Below are 18,866 nucleotides of genomic sequence, written 5' to 3'. Positions count from 1 at the left end.
TACTCATCCATCGCTGTAGACGCGATGCCGATTGCTAAGCTTTCAGACTATGGTGAGTAGTTTAATTGCACCTCAATTGTGGTAAAACAAGTATAAATCCAGCTCCGTGGATAACCACACCGTCAGTTTGTGATCTTTCATGAAAATTAAGTGGATCCATGTTGCTGGCACAACAACATTTGGATGGGCTTACTGCAGCTTGCAATACTTGCCGAAGTTCTTGCCGTTCACGGGATCGAGCTGGGTTTACTGCGCCGTGTAACCTTTGAATTTCTTGGCGTTTTGGCGTTCGAACTTCAGCTTGACAATATCGCCGAACTTCTTGGCGTTTTGGCGTTCGAGCTTCGGCTTGAAAAGATTATCGAACTTCTTGGCGTTTTGGCGTTCGAGCTTGGAGATGACAAAATCGTCGAATCTCTTGGCGTTTTGGCGTCCAAGCTTCTGCTTGACAATATCGCCGAATTTCTTGGCGGGTTGGCGTTCGAGTTTGGAGTTGACAAAAACATCAAATCTCTTCGCGTTTTGGCGATCGAGAGGAGGTTGCGCCATGGTCTTGCCACTCCGAAGCAATTCGTCCAGTTTTTTAATGAACCAATAGGGCGCCCGTTCTTCCGTATTGCTTGAGATCAGCGTGTCGGCATCAGTGTTGGGTACCGTGTGGGCCTCGTCGGCTGCTACGATTGGCTTCTTGTTCTCCGTCCTTAGGAATCGCTTGTTGCTGCCGCCACCCTGAACTGAATTGTATGGTACCGGTACGTTCACGTCCGAGGCGAAAGGCTGGACGGGCGTCAAGGCGCTCTCACTATATGCGGTAAGATACGCCGAAACAAGCAGCACGAAATAGTAGGATCGCATCTTCGATTCTTGAACGGAACCCGGTGTAGTAGTGGCGGTAGTACGTGCGGCTTGAGCTGCAGGGAGAAAATGATTTACTGAAGCAAAACTAGCGGTTGAGCCCGAGGAAGTTGTACCGATGTACCTACTGGTAGGCATCTACAAGTAACGCATCAAGATCCGGTACATGTTTACCCTCCCATCTTGTTCATGTTCTCTGTCTCATCCACACTCTTAGGATGAGACGATTGCTGTATTTTATAGGTGAGCAAGGTCCCTCAATCGATTGTAGGGTCTTGACCGCCTACCATTTAGGACTGATGTAGGCTCAGATATGATCATTGGCGACTCTTTAATTACCGTTCAAACCTTCTACGTAGTACATGCTGGCCACGATACCCCCTCTTAGTACCCTGACGTTACCTTTACTGTGCACACAGATGCAAATCGCTTCATTGCAGTGTACATGTAGGTATTGCCTGAGACATTCATCCCATCACATGTTTTGTTTTACCTACAGTGTTCAAAGATCCAGACCAACCTTACCACTCAACTATGCAACGTTGCAACGTGTAAACGACACCCTCACGGACGGTGCACAATATTGCTCTAGGTTAGGACAAAATTCCGCTACGGTCTGATATCAGCTACAATGTATTTTACCTGCAGCAGAGGATTTATCCAGACTATTCGAGCAACATTTCGGATTTATCCTTCTTTGAGCAACACGTTAAAAAACACTCGCTTTTCAGAGTTCGCTTTCATGAAAGCCTCGAGCGGACGCAAGTGCGAGTCTCACTATATGCATTCACTTATTGTCAACGCCTGCCGATTAGGCGTGGGCAAGGCGAGCGCTGCAACCATGTTTTTTTCCCTCTCAGACACCTCGCCTGGCCGAGTAGAAGGCTTAGAGGGGCGGGCCCACGGCTAGAAGTCCGTAGATGAGAGCCAACACGCAAGTGTCTGCCCCCCTGACAGTATAATGCCAAGTCAAGTTCTACACATATATTTCGGTGTACTGTACATGGATCTCTTCTAAATCTATTCCGTGCGGTTTTGTCTAACGAAATACAATAGTAGTATTATAAAATGATATCAATTACTGTCATACCATGAATGAACCATTCTTTCCTACGGATTTAAGGCTCCTCGGTGCCCGCTGTCTTCGTGATGTTCCGGACGGTGCAGTATTAATGTTAATAGTAGCATTGATTACCCTTCTGCATCTCCGGCCTCTGTCAAGGTCTGCGGCTGTCTTGCACAGATGGCACGTGCACAACGGTGGATAGTGCAAGCCGTGATTATGGGATTTTACCATCACCACCTGGCAAGTGACATTTGAACGGGGATGTGAAAAGGGCGGCAACTATCGCGAGTGTTGTGGGTGTAAGTCTACTCGGATAGCTTTGCTTATATGACCAAGTCAACGATTGTGAGACTGGCTTACACATATTAATTGGCTTATAAAAACTTGGGCACGTCCAAGATTGATCATCACGCGGCGAGCCTTAGATAAACAATAACTGGACGGCTGAGTTGGCGGCTTCAGTCACTTTGAAACAATCGACGCAGCCAACACAACTACAGCTAACCAGAATACGCCATGCCATCAGCCACTCCGCGTCGCAGGGCAGCCCGCTGTACAGTACCCGACTGCGAGAAACAAGTGCAGACACGAAGACTCTGCAAAGCACACGGAGGCGGCGTACGATGTCGCGGACTGGATTGTACCAAGCTGGCCCAAAGTCGAGGGCTGTGCGTGGCGCACGGAGGAGGCCGACGCTGCGCGTTCAAGGGCTGCGGAAAACTTGGGCAGGACAAGGGCTTGTGCCTCTCGCACGGAGGTGGCCGCCGCTGCTCCGTGCCTGAGTGCCAGAAATTCGTTCAACGACAAGGCTACTGCACGGCCCACCTGAAACGTTCCATGGCCAGCGACGCATTGAGACCCCCAACGGCAGCCGATAAAGTTTCCTGCGATTCATCACTGAAGACAACGGTGTCCAAAATTTCCATCGCGTTTATGATGAACCCGCTACCTCCCAGTCGGTCGCCGTCCAGCCCTCCGGCGATAACACCCAGAATTGCGAATCCTGCGATAGGGAGTGAGTTATAACCAAGTTTGATGTATATTAATAGCAGTAGGTCTTTCTTGGAATTTGTACTAATATGATTGCTAAAAGGTTCACTTGCACTAATACATGCACTATTAAAACCCGCGCTACCTACACGCGCTGGAATTTTGCCGCAGCACTACGTGTAGCTGGCATTGCGCTCGCTATTCATCAGTACGAGTTCGCAGCGGAAACACCCTGCTGAGATAACGCGGTTCTTGGAACGCAGTTCGACGAGCTTCTGTCCATCCAAACTCTTGCTAACTTTAGCTTTGCAATCATTGATCTTACTCACCTGATCAATTGCAAAACATAGATGACTGACGACTTAGTCAAGTCGTTAGCCAAAAGAAGTTAAGTGATAGAAGCGAATGTGCTGACACAGCTAATCAATGTTCCATACACCCCTTTCCTCTGTTTGGTGCAACTTTTTCACCAACTCGCCAGGTCCACGGCATCCTTGATTGGGAGCTGCGAAATTGTCGGATAGCACACGAGCTCCAATTCACTGCCAGACGCTGACATACTCTCTTGGCTAAGTGAGCTGGAAGTAGTAGCTGCTGAATCACGCCATGTGTTCAATTTGAAAACAGTGCCCTGTAGAATACCAGGCGTTATTTCGAGCCAGACCTTTCGTTTTCTCCATGATTTTGCTGGTGATGGACACGGCTGAAAGACGAGTCCGAGAACCGGAGGTAGTTTGGAACGACTGTGAACTACGAGCGCGACGGGGACGGCGGAGCTCGTTCATACAACCGAGCCGACTCGCACGTCGCACTCGGGCTGCTTGATAAGACGTCCTCAACGCGGTGGCGTCTTAGATCGTGTCGAATTCTGCGCAGGCGTCCATAATGCATACACGCCAAAACGGCAGCCTATTTACCATGATTACATGTAGTAGCGAAAGCCCACGCCGCATTCAGGCAGTTCGTGGTAGATGCTGGCGAAGACGACGAGGGCGGTGGACAGGTCCCCATTCAAGAAGGACCACGGCTTGCCCACGAGCGCGCCGTACTCGAAGGGTGTGGCGAGCTGCTACGGCTTGGCGGCCGTGTTGAAGCCGCTCACGCTGAGCGCGAAAAAATCGCTCTCGCCGCGCCTGTTATCGTTGGCGGTGCTAATGCCCATGAGCAGCTTACGCAGACCCAGTGAGTCCACAGACGACCCCAGTACGTCCATCAAGATGTTCACCATGGTCGGCTGCGACCATCAGCGTTCTCGAGCCGTCTCACAACGGCCACAAATTATGGCGTCAAGAGATCAGCAGCGAGCCACGATAATAACCGAGACGACGTCACTTGATACGAACACCGACGACTCGTGTGAGGGCGTCTGATTTTGGCAGCGCGGGCGAACAGTGACTTCGATGTTAATAGCCGGAATAACGGTGGGCTGGAACTCGTCAATTTCCGGTCTGATTCAAGTAATACTCGTCTCACACTTAGAGTTGCTATGGTTAACCGAATATCAATCAGCGGCATTTGTGGGATTTATCTGTTCAAACCTCACCTGAATCCCTCAAAAGTCAGACAATCAGCGATGATGATCACCAGAAATACAACCCCGGTTGCAAATGGCCGATAATGTAGTAGTAGTAGTACAGTATAGAGTAATATTGATGTGTCTGATTGTACTACAACTATAGTAACTAGTAGCTCTTCCCATTGACCAACCGTACTAGCAAGTTACAGCCCAGATAACATTTAGACGAACGCCAGTCAGGTTTCGCGCTAAAGCATCTGTCGCTGGTAGGAGCAGCAATTTTTGAACCGATTGCGGGCTTGTCCGCGTTTATCTCGAACGGAGCGCCCTCAAGTGCATTTCTAGAGCGTGTCCTCACCCTATGCTAAAAAAAACTATTAATATATACATTATTGGTATTTTATAGTACTATAGTACACGTAATAGCAGTTTGTACTACAGTACAACTACCTGAATCATGGAACTCCCGCAACTGCACTCCGAAAAAGCTCGAGGCTTACCGCTTGAGCTGCGTGGCCGGTAGGCACCGCAAAATCCTTCGCGCTATTTCCTAGGTGTGCCTGCGGAACATGATGCTCCTCGGGATCCTGCGCCATGAACACCCACCCATCACACTAACACATTGAGCAGAGACGCAAGTACTCATCGAAATGGATCTTCAAGAAAGTGGATCACACAATAGTCGTTTTGTTCGTAACCAGTGCTGTCAAAACTGGAAATTCATTGTAGATGCTGTCCCGGGCCGCCATAGATTTAGGACAGTTCTAGGGACGTATGACAGGTAGCGCGTGCACGGACTGCCTGGTCGCCTGTCTATATTGGCATCAGCGTCGGACCGTCCCGCCCCCTGCGACAGGGTCTTTAACTTATCCTCGTAGAATGGCTCGGACAGAAGTAGGTGCACAAAAGCGGCTCCTCTAGTCGGAAGGATCGTCTCATATCCAAAATGATTGCCTTCATTATCATTCGGGACATCCTCTCTGACCGAATCGAGACGCCCTCGTCGAGTGGTTTCCTACCGAGCGTGGCGCAACTGGTCTCGAAGCGCACGCCGACTGGCATTGGTCCCGGACAGCGTGACACACAGGCGAGGACCATCGCCTCCGCCTACCATCTGCTAATAGGCGGCATTAAAGCGTTCTATTTGTTTCGTCTCGCCCTAATCTTGACGCCAATCCTGGTTGTGCTCTCCGGTCTTTTGCCACGGAATCCTTCCCGGCGAAGCGTGTCGCAATCTTCCAACTCACTGGTAGTGAGCCGGAAGATTGGAGTTGGTAGCACTTAGGCGAAGGAAGTCTTGGTTTTGTGTGTCGAGGTGCCCGAGATCACGTCTTGAAAGCACTCAGAAGATTGTTATTAGGTGCCCGAGATCACGTCTTGAAAGCACTTGGAAGAGTGTGGTTAAGGTGCCCGAGGAACTACTCGAGGTCACCAAACACGTTAGCCCACGTCTGCTTGGCCAGAGCAGGAGTCGACTTTATTCCTTTTCTTTAGATTCCAGAATGAGCTCGCTCGCTCACCCACTACTCAGGTTCGTACCCATACTCTCTGCTACCTGGGTTCACTACTGTCTCGATAATTGTTGGAGTTGCTGCTGTCGCTGGTCTGAACCCAGGTTAAGGCTGAGGCCTATTGAACTACGTGTTTGCACTGGATCATCATCTGTACTCGATACCTCACAAGACTTCATGGGAATCTCGTGACAAAGCGTTTCAAATTAATACCAAATATGGCTGAACACGCTCACGATACATACAACGCCCATTGTCACCATAGCCTCCTTGTGAATGGTCAATTTTCTTTACACGATACTCACGAAATGCCGTAGTTCACCACCAACAGTGATAGAACTACACCAAGCCAACCACGGTACAACCGCCCAATTCCTTCGTACACGAACATTACGCCGTCGAACGACGCGTAGAGCACCAGCGTCACAATCATCCACATCACCTTCGCAGCGAATGTCACACGCCCAAACCTCAGCTTGAACTCCACTTTTAGTTCTTTGTAATACGTCACGATTGAGTTCCAACTATATTCCATCGTGTTCGGCAGGAACATGCACCAGGAGGAACGAAACGCTGTGAGACACTTGTGCATCAGCCACCTCAAACAGTCTTCATGCTCTTGACAAGCACCCAGAATCACGGAAGAGTTGCCTTTAGGCCTCATATATGTTACACCGGGCGATCCGCGCACGGTCGGCTTTGTTCGGCCGGTCTTTGCACGGTAGTAGTAAAGACTCCACTTCGCAATCGTAGCAAGGAGTAATTAATCACAGTGGACGTTCTGACAGTCATTTCACGGAATGTTTGAATGACCACGAATAGGAGCTCACCGCCCACCACACAGAAAGGCTCACACCCGTATGCGCGCCCAAAGTCTGAGCTGGTTTTCCTCACGACCGCCACTGTTGACAGGCACCATAGCATAACGCTCGTCATGAAATCCATCGCAAAGATAATTCGAAATTGCGAACGACGCAGACCTCAGACCGTGGAGGCCGCCACCCGTCACCCCCCAGACCATATCAAGAGAAACTCGGATCACCTGATGAAGCCCGCGGCAGCCCTCGGCAAGGCGCCGTTCCGACTGGCGTACCCATGGCGCTGTCAGACTGTGTAATGTGACAGCAAATAACACCAGCATTTTACTTGGCCTATCGAATCACTCGACTCGCGGAATAGATTCGGGTGTGCGTGTGTGTGCCCTCCTGTAATCCCTTGCCTTGGGTTCTTCCTAAGGCAACGCTGTGGGCCCGGCCAAACGTCGGCCACACCAGCTGCTTCCGATTTGAGTGGTTTCCAAATACAGCCAACATTGAAACTTGGCCCTTGTTCGGCTTGATCCTTGACAGCACGTGTCGTATCTTCGCCCCAAATGCCCCGGGAGAATCTTCGTATCAGCACCAGCAGTCGTCGCGGGGACGTTTACCTGGACACTCTCGCCGCTACCCGAAAACAGCGGCAATTACGATTCGGTGCTCGCTGGAAGTTTTTCCTTCGGACGATCTTGCGTGGACTGGTCGAGGGTCGGTGTGATTTGGACATCCTGTTCGATCCTTTCTTCATACACCGACCTCGGCCGGGTGAGGAGAAGATGTGGTATACAGGGCAACACGGCAACTCGCAGGCGACGAATCTGATCACTGCAGTCCAAGAGGCAGACTTGGCTGAGCCCTGGCGGGTCCAATACCGTCACGACATCCGATCGCATCCCGCGCAACGTATTGCGCGTCTTCGTGGCAAATTCGTCATCCCAGCATCCCGTTAAACGTATACCTGAGTGTCAGTCTGCATGTAATTCCATTTTCACCTCTTTTTCTCCAGTTGTCTTCCTTGATCGGGTCGATCGAACCTCGTAATCGGTTCTCTCCCCCTTCACGCCACTAGTGTTTTGTACATATACCTCCTCCTTCTTTCTGAGTGCAGCCACCCTGCACCCAATTCACTCTCAACTCGCAGCGATCGCCACGAATTGTCCTCCTTCTTCCTAAGTGCAGCCACCCTGCACCCATTTCACTCCCAACTCGCAGCGATCGCTACGAGTTGTCCTCCTCTGCCTCGTGCGATTGCATCACTCCGAAGCGATTCCGTCTAGTACGCTCGCGCTCAAACTCGTGCATCAAAGCCCCGCAGTTGAGGTCAGCCTCGTCGACCCACGACGGTTCGGTGTACCCCTTCCAGAAGACCTGGAATTCCCGATGGACGCGTCCATATCTGGTCTTACGGCCCGATCGGACATCTGCGATTCGCTCCACTTCAAACTCGTCATCACTCCGATCGCCTTCCCAGCTGTCCTCCGGCAACAACGCCTCATCAAAATCAAATCGACCATTCTCGTCCGTTGCTAGCGTCACGTCAGGGCGATCAGAGAAAACCTTCACGGCCTTGAGCTTCGAGACGTGTACAATTGGAAAAAGACGATACTCGGTGCCGGCCACCTCTAGCCGGGCCGCGTAGGGGCCAATCATTTCGCGCACCCGGAACGGTCCGTGCCACATGTGCGCCAGCTTTCGGGCATAGCCCTCCTTAACTCGATCCAAATATAGCCACACTTGTGACCCGGCCTCAATCTGGTGCGGCCTTATCCCGTCGTTGTGGCGATCGGCTCTCGTTTGGATCGCCTCCTTCAGGCGCGCGTTGACCTCCTCGCGAGCTCGCTGGTACTGTTGCTGGATACGATATCTCCATCTGCGCGGCTCGCGATCGCGACATCGCGTGCTGCCTAACGGCAGCGACGCTTCCAATGTCGATCGTGGGTCCCAGCCATGGACAAGGTAGAACGGCGTCTCTCCTCGTACTCGATCGTGAGCAGTGTTGATCGCGAAAGTCAGGCGTTCCGCGTACTCGTCCCAGTCTTGCTGGTTCACATCGGCGACATACATCTTCAAAGCGCGAGTAAGCGTTTGCACCATCCGCTCAGCGGTACCGTTTGCCTGTGGTCGATAGGCCATGGTGGCTCGTTGTCGTTGTCCCACTATACGGCTGAATGCGCGGAAGAAATCAGACATAAAACCGGGCTCCCGATCATGTCGGATCGCTTCACTGGCTCCGAAGCGGCGGAAAACGCATTCCTCGTAGTTCTCCGCGATGGTCTGCGCTGTCCGAGACGCGCCGGCCTTAGCGATCACGTACCCTGAGAACAGATCGACCCACACGAGAAGCTCCGTGTTGCCCTTGAACGATTTTGGCAGAGATGGGATGTGGTCCATCGCGATGATTTGGAAGGGGTAGGTGGCCTGTACATTCCCAGGTGATTCTCCTTGAACTACGGGGCGCCCCTTCCCTGTCTCGCAATCCACGCATTCACCCACAAACTGCTGGACATTCTTGAACAGCCCCGCCAGTGGAAGTGCGCTTTGATCCGTTGGTACGTCCTCCCGATTCCCTGGTGCCCTCCTTCAAGGCTGGCGTGATAATGGTGAAGGAAATCTTGGTGTAACGTTGCAGGTACCACCAGACGCGCGATCGAATCTCGGTCCTCGTCTAATCGGGCGGTGTTCACACAGTAGAACAGCAGGCCGTCTTCCCCCACTTCGAAATCTCCAGCGATCTTGGCGCACGCTTTTGCATCCCGGGCAGTCAAGGCTGCTACGTCGCCCCGCAGGTACGACTTCAGGTCCACGATCCACTTCTCTTCATCCTGAGCTTGTACTAACCTCTCACTCCTCATGCGTTGGACGATCTCTTCTTGCATAGCTGCCGGCACTTGACGGTGCCTTCGGGTTGATCGGGTCACTGCTGATATTTGGACGACGGGGTCGTCATTACTCGGCTGGAGCAACTCGCCCAGGCGGTTGGTCGTGACGAGATCGCCAATTTCACCATCTCATTGCGTTTCTGCGATAGAGCAGCTATGTTGGTCGCATAATGCTCGTGCTTCTCCGCTTGGTAGTTAACCGCTTGGAAATGGTTTCCTGTACCGTTCCATCGTAGCACCATCACTGGTGGAGTTATTCGTGCTGCTACTAGATCCCGTATTAGACTTAGAGCCTGCTCTGTCGGTACTGGGCAAACTGTTCCTGTCTCAATCTTCATGTCGGGAGCAGCCTCAACCTCATGGAATGCGTACGCCTACATTCTCGCTTGGCCGTCGCTCTGCACGTCGAGCACGTATATGGTCTCCCTCGCATGTTGTGCCATGGATTTAATGTGCGCTGGTCGTGTCCAAAAGTGCATTGGCACGTGAGCTCTCACCGACTTGTCCCGCTGGGCAACATAATGGTTTACTATCGCGCATACTTGTTCCTCGTGTGTTCCGGCTGCCGCTTTGTGGCACCCGCTCGCTCGTAACTCCGCCTGCAGATCTTGCGGGTGTAACTTGACCTCGTCCATGATGTTTGCGATCATTGCATTGAGGACTTGTTTCTTGAGGAGATTCGCACTATCAGCTACGTCTTTCGACACAGAGTCGAGCCCCTCTTCGACATTAAAGAGGGCTGCGTAAAAGGCTATCCAGCCACAGTGACCGTTGGCTGCTACATTGACCACTTTGCCCCCTAGAGTTGACAGCCACGCTGATAGTGGTGCACCGACATCCGTTGAAGGCGTCACTCGGATGATGCAGCATTCCTCTGCCTGAGCCGCTTCTGGCTGAGTGGCGTCAGGCTGGTCCGCCCCTCCTGCTTCCGTTTTCCTCTCTCTTGAGTTCTCCTCCTCACCTTCATTGGCATTACCGGGTGTTGCTTGCATGTACTGATGAATAAACTGTTGCCTCGTTGTGTTTTCCCCTTTCCGGGATGCCTCCGTTGTCCTCCGCTTTGGTGACGCCGACCGCATTTGTACAGTTGGTCTGATTTGCGTCGTGTCCGCTGCATATTCCGCCAGCATGTCCTGTGCTCGGTCCGAGGTCCAGTTGGGAGCTGCCTTCCGTTTAGGGGAGAGCGATTGCTTCCGTGTCTGTGTTTTTGCCTCTCTCGCGCCACCTTGCACGTCACTCCTACTGGCCTGTTCCGCTGCCTGCTGCCCTTGCTCCGAGGTCATGGTTGTGCCCACCTCTTGACTGTGTTCCTCGTCCTCTGCCTGGAGTGTGAGATTGCCCTTGTACTGGGGTCTGATCCTCAAAGTCGGCGATCGTCCTCTCAGCTTGCTTGCTGCTGACTTCTTTTGCTGTCGTTTTGTTCCGGTCTCCACCGTGGCTGGGGTGTCAATCTCTCGCTCTGCCCGTTTCTCTGCCTCCATGTCCGTCATGTCAGCATCCTCCACTCGCTCGCTCGATGCATTGCTTTCGCGTTTGTGCTCTGGCAGCTCGGAATCCGGCTCCTCGCTCATTTGCACATCAACCCCTTGGTCGAACACCTGCCCCTGACCGCCTTTCGCCTTTGCCTTACCTGCTTGCGCGTCCACCTTTTCGTGGTCCTTTCTCTCCGTTTCTGCTGCTCTGCCTTCTTGTGATCCCCGCACCCCGCTATTCTGCTCCAAGTTCCGTTCGGTTGTCTCGGGTGTTGATTCTCCTTGAGCCTCCGTGGTTGCTGCGACTTGGCTGGACGTCTCGCGTTTGATGTTTTGTCCCCACTCCTGAGGAAGCGAGAGCTTTACCCCCTCGTGGGCGCTGAATCCGCGTTTCGGTGACATTTCTCGCCTGATCATCTTCACGCCTGTGTTACGCTGAGTTCCGGGTTTCTTCTCGAATAGTCTTCCTTCTTGTCGTAGCATCGCCTCCAGATCCTCCATCGGCTTTGGTTGTGATCCCGCCCCGTAGTCTCTGCTGCATTGTCCTAGGTTGGATGGTAGTTTCCCGTCCAAGGCCAAAGTATGATTAGCCAGCGCTACTTCCAACTCTGTATCCAACACTTTGCAATATTTTGCTGGGTGCTCCGGCGACTGGCACCTCCTGCACGGCCAGTTGACATGCGTGTTGGCATGGTGGATGACTATATCCGCCGAGCCCACCACTATGTAGCCCTTGTGTCTGAGTGCTGGTGGACACGACGCCGCATGCAAACGGACATCCCATTGCTGCGCCTTCACACCCGTCCTCTCTGTCATCGGATGCTCCATCTCCTGAACTTTGAGCCCGAGCTTCTTTGAAAGAATCCAGTACATGTCTCGCGAGGTGACCGCTCCCTTACGCACTTCTACTTCGAAAGAGTAGAAGTCGAGCATTACCAGCTCCTTGGTTATCGCTGCGCGCTCTCTGATGCTCTCGTAATCTACCAGCGTAAGTGGCTTTCCTGCTAAAGGCATCTGCCATCCAATCCATCGAGCTGCGGATTGGCGACCTTTGAAGTTCACTGTTACTACTCGTGTGCCCATGTCTAGCGAAATTCGGGATAAGCACCGCTTGAATTCCTCTATGTCCATCTACTGCGCTGGAGCAGCCTCTGCCCCCGCGTAAATTTGAGCCATCAGTCATATTCTCGAAAAATCGTTGCCCTGTGGCCAGATGTGCGTACACTGGATACTCGAGAGTCATGAAAACGTCCGCAAAACAAGCGAGCTCTCTTGGGGCCATGGATTGCTTAAGAAACTGAGGTACCTTTGGTACCTCTACTTTGTGGTTCAAAATCATGACAATCGCCTTCACTTCGTCTTCCGTCCTTTCACGCAGTTGCAGTGTTGGCTCTGCTGGTTGCAGGCATAGCTCTCGCAGTCTCGCCTGTTCCGCATTGAGCTTTGTCTCGCCTCCTGCCTCCCGCTCTGTCGCCACTGCCTCTCTGTATGAGAGCTTATGAGTCTCTTGTACGACCGGTTCAGGAACATTGGCCCCCGCCGCCTGCTCAAACTTGAAAAACTGGAGCCTGTCTTCAAGCTCCCGCTGCCCAACCTTGTCTTTGATCACCCATTGGGACAACAGCGTGCACAGACGTCCTTGATGCTTCGCCTTGTGTAAGTTCCACACACTGCTAAGTCCATCATACTTGGCTTGTCTGCTCTCCGGAGCTTCGTCACACCAGGTTGTCCTCAGCTCCTCCTCGCTCCTGTCGGCTCTCTCTGAGATCGGACTCATTCCCACATAAGCCTTGAATCGTCTATTCTTGGCCAAGTCGTTCAACCGCACCACCGTGTGCGCCACGTAGGCCTGTGCTGCGCCTGAGTTCAGGTACTGGCAGAGTTGCCGGAATACTGCCTTTCCGTCTCCTTGATCAGCCCCGATGGACACTTTTCCAACGGGACCTGCACTTCCGTGTTGCCTGCTCGCTTGCTTGTATCGACCTGGAGAGATGTTCCTTGTCGTCGTTTCGGGTGTGCCCTTGGTCACTCCTCGCACCCCCTGGTCCTTTACTTGCTGTGCTGCTTGCGTCGTTCGCTTAGCTTTCGAAGTCACCGACGTCCAGCCATTACTCGGTGGTCCTTCCGCTGTCCCTGTTCCCCGCTCGGCCCCTACCTTGGGGACCGTCGTGAACGTCTGCATGGCCAGCTCCGGTTCTTGCGCCTCCGTCGCCGTCCCTCGTTTCTTCCGCGTTTTCCGCGCCTCTTCAACGTTTAACCTTAATTTCAGTATGGCCGGGGGGGGGGGGGGCTTCCAAGCGCCTCCCCCGGATCTTGTTTCTGCCGTCGCCTGCCTTGATTCCGAGGAGTCTTGAGTGGTCGCCGGCTGATTTTGGAATGCCCGCCTACTATCTGTTCCACGAGTGAATAATGCTTGTCGAGGCCGATCAAATCTTGCTTGCGGCTTACGGGGCGAATTGAGCTCTGATTGAAAATGACATGTCCAAATGCATGGAGCTACTGAGTTATGGGCTCTAGCTTTCATCATCTTCGGTTACGTTTCGACTTTCGGAGTGCGAATGGGCGCGCTTGAATAAAACGGTAGTTTGTGGTTGGCCAAAACTTGGTCGAATCCTGGGAACTTCCAGTGTGTACGCATCTGAGCTTGTGATAGACCAGCAAACGTGAAGCTCTGCACTCACGCACACTCCAAGCCTGAGTTGCACCCATCCAAGGACAGATGTTGCTCAAAGCTGGGATCTGGAAGTACTTCCGTAGCGCCGGGGTTGCCCCACGGGATCTCCGACGGGAGATTCACCCACGAGTAAGCCACGGCCAGAAGGTGGTCGGCATCGAGAATCCATGACGGTCCCTCTTCACGAACGGCCACGCGTGCGGCGGGTGCCCGTACAATATGACGTCGTTTCGCGGGGTTCGGCTGCTGCTCTGGCAGCTGGAGGAGGCGCAACACCACGTATGCCTGTGACTTGAGCAGCTATTGAGGATGCTGTGTGGCGCCCAGGTCTCGCTCTCCAGGCTGCCGCGCGAGTACAAGTAGTGATACTTGGTAGCCGGCTCTTCCCGGACGGCCGCGAGGGCGGCATGTTCATGTGCAGCATAGATATCTTCTCTCGGTATCCTTGGCTGCTGGAGGCGACGGCGGTGCAGCGAGAACCAGATGCATCTACGGACTTCCAACACTCGGCATCCTGACGTCTTTGGGACTGGTGGGTGGGCAACTACTGCTGGAACTGGGAGTTTGAATGACTGTGGTCGTGAACGAGATTATGTCGGACTTGATGCTGGGCCCGATGTGATGTGGACTTGTCGGCAGCGCGCTCACTCCGGAGTGGCCACTTCGGCCACAACTGGCTAATTATGCAGCTCTTGCTGCAACAATTTGAATCTTGTACGAATGTTGACTGAGGCTACGCTCACGGTTACGCAGTACCGTCGAATAAATCCGTATAGTGGAATGCAAGCCGATACCGATGTAAGTTCATCAAAATATGCATATTTGCGCAGTGCAACGAACTATTCCTGACCTCTTCAACGTACACAGGTTTATCATCACGAAAGCTTCAACCAGAACGGATCACATACTTCGGCTCTGTGTTTTGTTTTGACTCGATGGGCTGTTCAAGAGGGTAGCGATTAAAATGATCAAACACGAATTTCAGCATGGTCAACAAAACTCGCCTTCAGATTGCAGTGGCGTCGGAATAGCCCGAAGAAAATGTATGAACCTGTTTCGTTCCTCTCTGTTGATGGTCTCTCCGAGTTTCACGCAGTACCTATGCAGTTTAGTTTACACAATCTATGGCGCATGGTTGTCGATGAACAATAACTGAAACGGGCATCATTTTTGGCTAAACTGTGCACGTCTTAACCCATTACTCACCGAAGGGCGTCCTATAGGTACGTAGCCTACAGAGTCCGAAAGAGCTAATATCTGAGCCGGCTATCACCATGCAACCTTCTCCACCTCCAGATAGGCACATGGCGACACTAGGAAACTTTTCTGCTTACGTCTTGTCTTGAAGCAAACTTGGACGGTGCTCAGCCTCGTCATGCAGGTCGCGTGACGTGACATCCGTTGAGCAGCTCTCGCGTCGACGCAGCATTATCCTCGAGCCTTACGTCCGCGCTGGGAGGTCCGCCAAGAATAGCATTTTGGATGTGGCAGGTAGCTCTTCAGCAGCGAACAGCGGGATGTCAGGACTCCTTCAGCGATCTTCTTCCTCCTCCGCATCCTCGCCTACCGCGGAGGAAGGCGCTTGCGCACTGGAACTTTGGAGACTGGACGCGTGCGCTTGACGGAAAGGAATGAAAAGTGAGAGCTTGCCGGAGCAGTGAAACCTCGGGGCGTACCGAACAGCACCTTCGAATTGGCTGCGGATGCTGGGTTCATGAGAACCATGTTGAATTGTGTACGTGCGTGCGGCCAACAATGGTTAGACAGCAATAGACAGCAAATGGCTAGACAGCAATGGTTAGACTTGAGAGAGCTGCACGGACAGACCTTCCCAGTGTCTGGACTGGGCAGCAAGGCCAGCAGCTCCCTTCGCGAGTGCTGTACACTTTCCTACACTGTGAAATATACGAAAGTTCATCAAATAATAGCCGACATTCACGTGTCGCCTCTGGATCTCAAACTTGTCGTACCCTCTGACATTGGTGAATGAGATGTTAAATGTGTCTCGTTCCGACGCTTTCTGTATGAGCCATTGATAAACAACTACATTTCTGACGTCGAGCGTTCTCGATAGTTGGTCAATTGAGGCAGCCTAGACGAACTGGCGAGGGATTTCCTCCTCCCACTTCTTCTCGAAGAAAATTTCATCGTTCAGACGGACTATCATGTGGTCTTTGAGAAAGAAAGTGGTGGTATCTGAAGCCATGGAGCTGTCCGTCTCAACCGTGACCTTCCACGGCAATACTGGATGCTCAGCGAAGTCGGTCCGCTCCAACGTCACCTTGTCGTTATGCGTAGCAGCGGCTACTTGATGCGGGAACTTGGCGAGGAGCTGACTGTGCTCACTTGGCGTCAGCTTCTCATACGTAAGTGCCCGCTGAATACTAGCACGTGGGTGCAGACACTGCGCGTCAATCGTGTACGTCTTGGTCGCTGTTTCCTCCATAGCAATCCCCTCGTCAACCAGCAAGTCCTTGCCTTGATCTTCTTTGACCACCAGACGCTGCAAAGGCTGTGACGAATCCGTTTCCGACAGCAGCAGTGTCAGACTGCGCTCCAGCGGCGGAGCTTCGCGCAGCGAGATTGTGCGAGACGGCGTGCCTGCCTCAACAGGGAACTCTTTCGCAGGACAGGAAGCAGCATTATCGACAGAAGCCAGGCCTTCAGGCAAAATCGGGAGCTTCACGAGGTTCGCTCCAGCAAACGAGACTGTTAGCTCGACTGGCTCAGGTGACGGCCACACCATGGGCCAATAGTTCGGAGTAAGGGACAGCACCAGTGTGTGTCCCGCACGAATCGTGTACGCGCACGCATTGAGCTGCCACTTCACGTGGGTGGTCTCATCAATTGGCATGTGCTTCAACTGCTCCAGTTTGTGACCGTGGCGATGGCTCAGGTTCAAAACACCACGCGTGATCAACGTCGACTTCCCCGAAGGTGAAACATCACTCAAACGTGCCATAATGAGCGCTTGGGGTTTGTTGGATTTCACGAACAAACTCATTTCGGGGCGTCCAACGATCTCAATATCCTCATCCAGTGTCCTAGACCAGGTGGTCGCAACTCCGTCCTCACTCACCTGATTGCCCGGCATGTCTTCTCCACCAAACGAGAGCCACTCCCCACTCCACGCACCTTGCAAACTGTTCAAGCCGATCGAACGTTCATTCGAACTAGGCGGCTCTGCTGCAGGCTGCAACTTGTAGCCATCATCACTCGAGCAGTAAAAGGTCACAAACTTCTGCTCCAACTCCTGAACGTCATTCACTGCACGCCACTTGCCAGGGTACTCGAGAATCCTGGCCGTCGGGGTTTCAATCGCGTCCTTGACAAAAAGTTGCAAATCTGGGAATTTAGCAGCCGACTCGTCCATTCTGCCATTCAGCGAGTGCTCCCACCATTGTCGACACATTTCCAGAAACCCGATTTGAGGTCCGGGCGTTGCATGGTTCGGCCAGTTGTGACTCCACGGCCCGACCACACCCCTACTCGGCGAATGCTTCACCCCCTTGATCAGCCTCGCCACAGCGTTGAAGTATCCGTCATTCCAGCCTCCGATCGCCAACACCGGACATTCCACGGTACCGTACGACTCACAAATGGATCCGTGTTCCCAAAATTCGTCTCGAGTTTGGTGGGCGAGCCATTCATGCAGCCAGGGGAACTGCTTGTCCAATCTCTCTTTCCAGCGCGATCTCCACTCTACCTCGGACCCTACGGTCTCCGGTGCCATTGGCAGGGCGTTGAGACTGAACATGACAGTGGCCCAACTCAGCGCTTCGGAGCCCAAAACTGCACCCCCCATGTAGTGCACGTCGTCAGTGTAGCGGTCGTCAGTGGAGTAGAGCGAGACTACCCCACGTAGAGCAGGTGGGGCCATTGCGGCCAATTGTAGGCCGTTGAAGCCTCCCCAGCTCTTGCCGAAGACGCCCACTCTACCGGAGCTCCAGCTCTGATTGGCGAGCCACTCGATGACCTTCACTCCATCTTGAAGTTCCTGAGGAGTGTACTCCCCATCATAGTGGCCCTCGCTGTTACCGGAGCCGCGAATGTCCACCCGGGCCACTGCAAACCCGCGCTGGGCCAGCCACACGTGGTTGCTGGCGTCGCGAGTGGACGTCCAGTCTGATTTACGGTACGGAATGTACTCGAGCACCACCGAGAACTTGGCCGAGGCAGTCGACGCCTGCGGTAACCAGATCCTGGCGGACAACCGCGTCGATTCGTCCACAGGGATCCACACGTTCTCCAAAACTTGCACCTCCGAGATGGTTGGACACGCCATGATTTCACTCAAAGGGGAGGTCACAAGTCACGAAGTGACAAGACGACGATGCCCACGCAGCCATTTTGAGCAATCCCACTCTTGCGTGAAGGATATGTAGTCTGTACAAAACATGAAAATAGCGAGATATTTAGTAACTTCCAGTGTAACATCAAGTCCCCGTTTAAGTAGATATTCCCAATTAAGTGGATATGAAAGGGTATAGGTTGTTCAAATAGTCGTCACTGATTCGAAAATAGTGGCATCTCCAAGTTGCTAATTTGCAGTTGCCACTAATTCAACCCACGATGGCGGAGACGGCGCAGCTGGACGCGTTCCTAGCGGCCATGACGCAGTACTCGCCCACGGTGCCGGACGAGCTGGTGGAGTTCTATCTGCAGCAGGCAGGTTTTGCCACCAACGACGTGCGCGTGTACGTTTCCCGCCCTTCTTCCTGCCTCGAAAGCGCCTTAAAACTGACCTTAATTCCATGCAGCACTCGGATGATCTCCTTGGCGGCGCATAAACTGCTGCTGGATGTGACGCACGACGCCATGCAGTACCAGCGCATCCGGTCGCAGGGCAGCTCGGCCACCTCGGCAGCTGCGGCGCTGGTGGCCATGCAGTCACCCGACGGGGGTTCCCCCACTGGCACTCGAGCGGTGCTGACCATGGAGGACCTCGCAGCCAGTTTGAAAGAGTATGGCGTGAACATCTGCAGACCTGAGTACGTGAGCGACGTGGCGGAGGACCCCACGTCTTAAGAGAGAGAAACATTCTTCTTGTTGTCTAAGAAAGCGACAGTGATCAGCTGCAGGTTCAGA

The 18,866-nt window shown here is 53.0% G+C and overlaps 5 protein-coding genes across 5 annotated transcripts; 2 read left to right on the top strand and 3 right to left on the bottom strand.

The window, feature by feature from the left end:
- Positions 1-246: 246 nt before the first annotated feature.
- Positions 247-855, bottom strand: KRP23_278 (uncharacterized protein; the record flags this gene model as incomplete). The annotated part of the gene is made up of 1 exon (XM_067887324.1): positions 247-855. One exon carries the CDS (start codon positions 853-855, stop codon positions 247-249), a length of 609 nt encoding a protein of 202 aa, XP_067750835.1.
- Positions 856-3,882: 3,027 nt separating this feature from the next.
- On the top strand, positions 3,883-4,281 carry KRP23_277 (uncharacterized protein; the record flags this gene model as incomplete). Its single annotated transcript, XM_067887313.1, has 1 exon — positions 3,883-4,281. The coding sequence occupies one exon, from the start codon at positions 3,883-3,885 to the stop codon at positions 4,279-4,281; it is 399 nt and encodes a 132-aa protein (XP_067750834.1).
- On the bottom strand, positions 3,981-11,521 carry KRP23_276 (uncharacterized protein; the record flags this gene model as incomplete). The annotated part of the gene is made up of 2 exons (XM_067887301.1): positions 3,981-4,145; positions 10,928-11,521. 2 exons carry the CDS (start codon positions 11,519-11,521, stop codon positions 3,981-3,983), a joined length of 759 nt encoding a protein of 252 aa, XP_067750833.1.
- A 4,349-nt stretch (positions 11,522-15,870) lies between these two features.
- KRP23_275 (Cocaine esterase) lies at positions 15,871-18,063 on the bottom strand (the record flags this gene model as incomplete). The annotated part of the gene is made up of 1 exon (XM_067887290.1): positions 15,871-18,063. One exon carries the CDS (start codon positions 18,061-18,063, stop codon positions 15,871-15,873), a length of 2,193 nt encoding a protein of 730 aa, XP_067750832.1.
- Positions 18,064-18,350: 287 nt separating this feature from the next.
- Positions 18,351-18,806, top strand: KRP23_274 (Transcription initiation factor TFIID subunit 10; the record flags this gene model as incomplete). Its single annotated transcript, XM_067887279.1, has 2 exons — positions 18,351-18,475; positions 18,539-18,806. 2 exons carry the CDS (start codon positions 18,351-18,353, stop codon positions 18,804-18,806), a joined length of 393 nt encoding a protein of 130 aa, XP_067750831.1.
- Between the last annotated feature and the right edge of the window lie 60 nt (positions 18,807-18,866).

This window comes from Phytophthora ramorum, assembly GCF_020800215.1.
Source record: "Phytophthora ramorum isolate Pr-102 chromosome Unknown Phyram_PR-102_s0001, whole genome shotgun sequence".
Classification (NCBI taxonomy): Eukaryota; Oomycota; class Peronosporomycetes; order Peronosporales; family Peronosporaceae; genus Phytophthora; species Phytophthora ramorum.
This window is presented reverse-complemented; position numbering and strand designations above follow the sequence as displayed.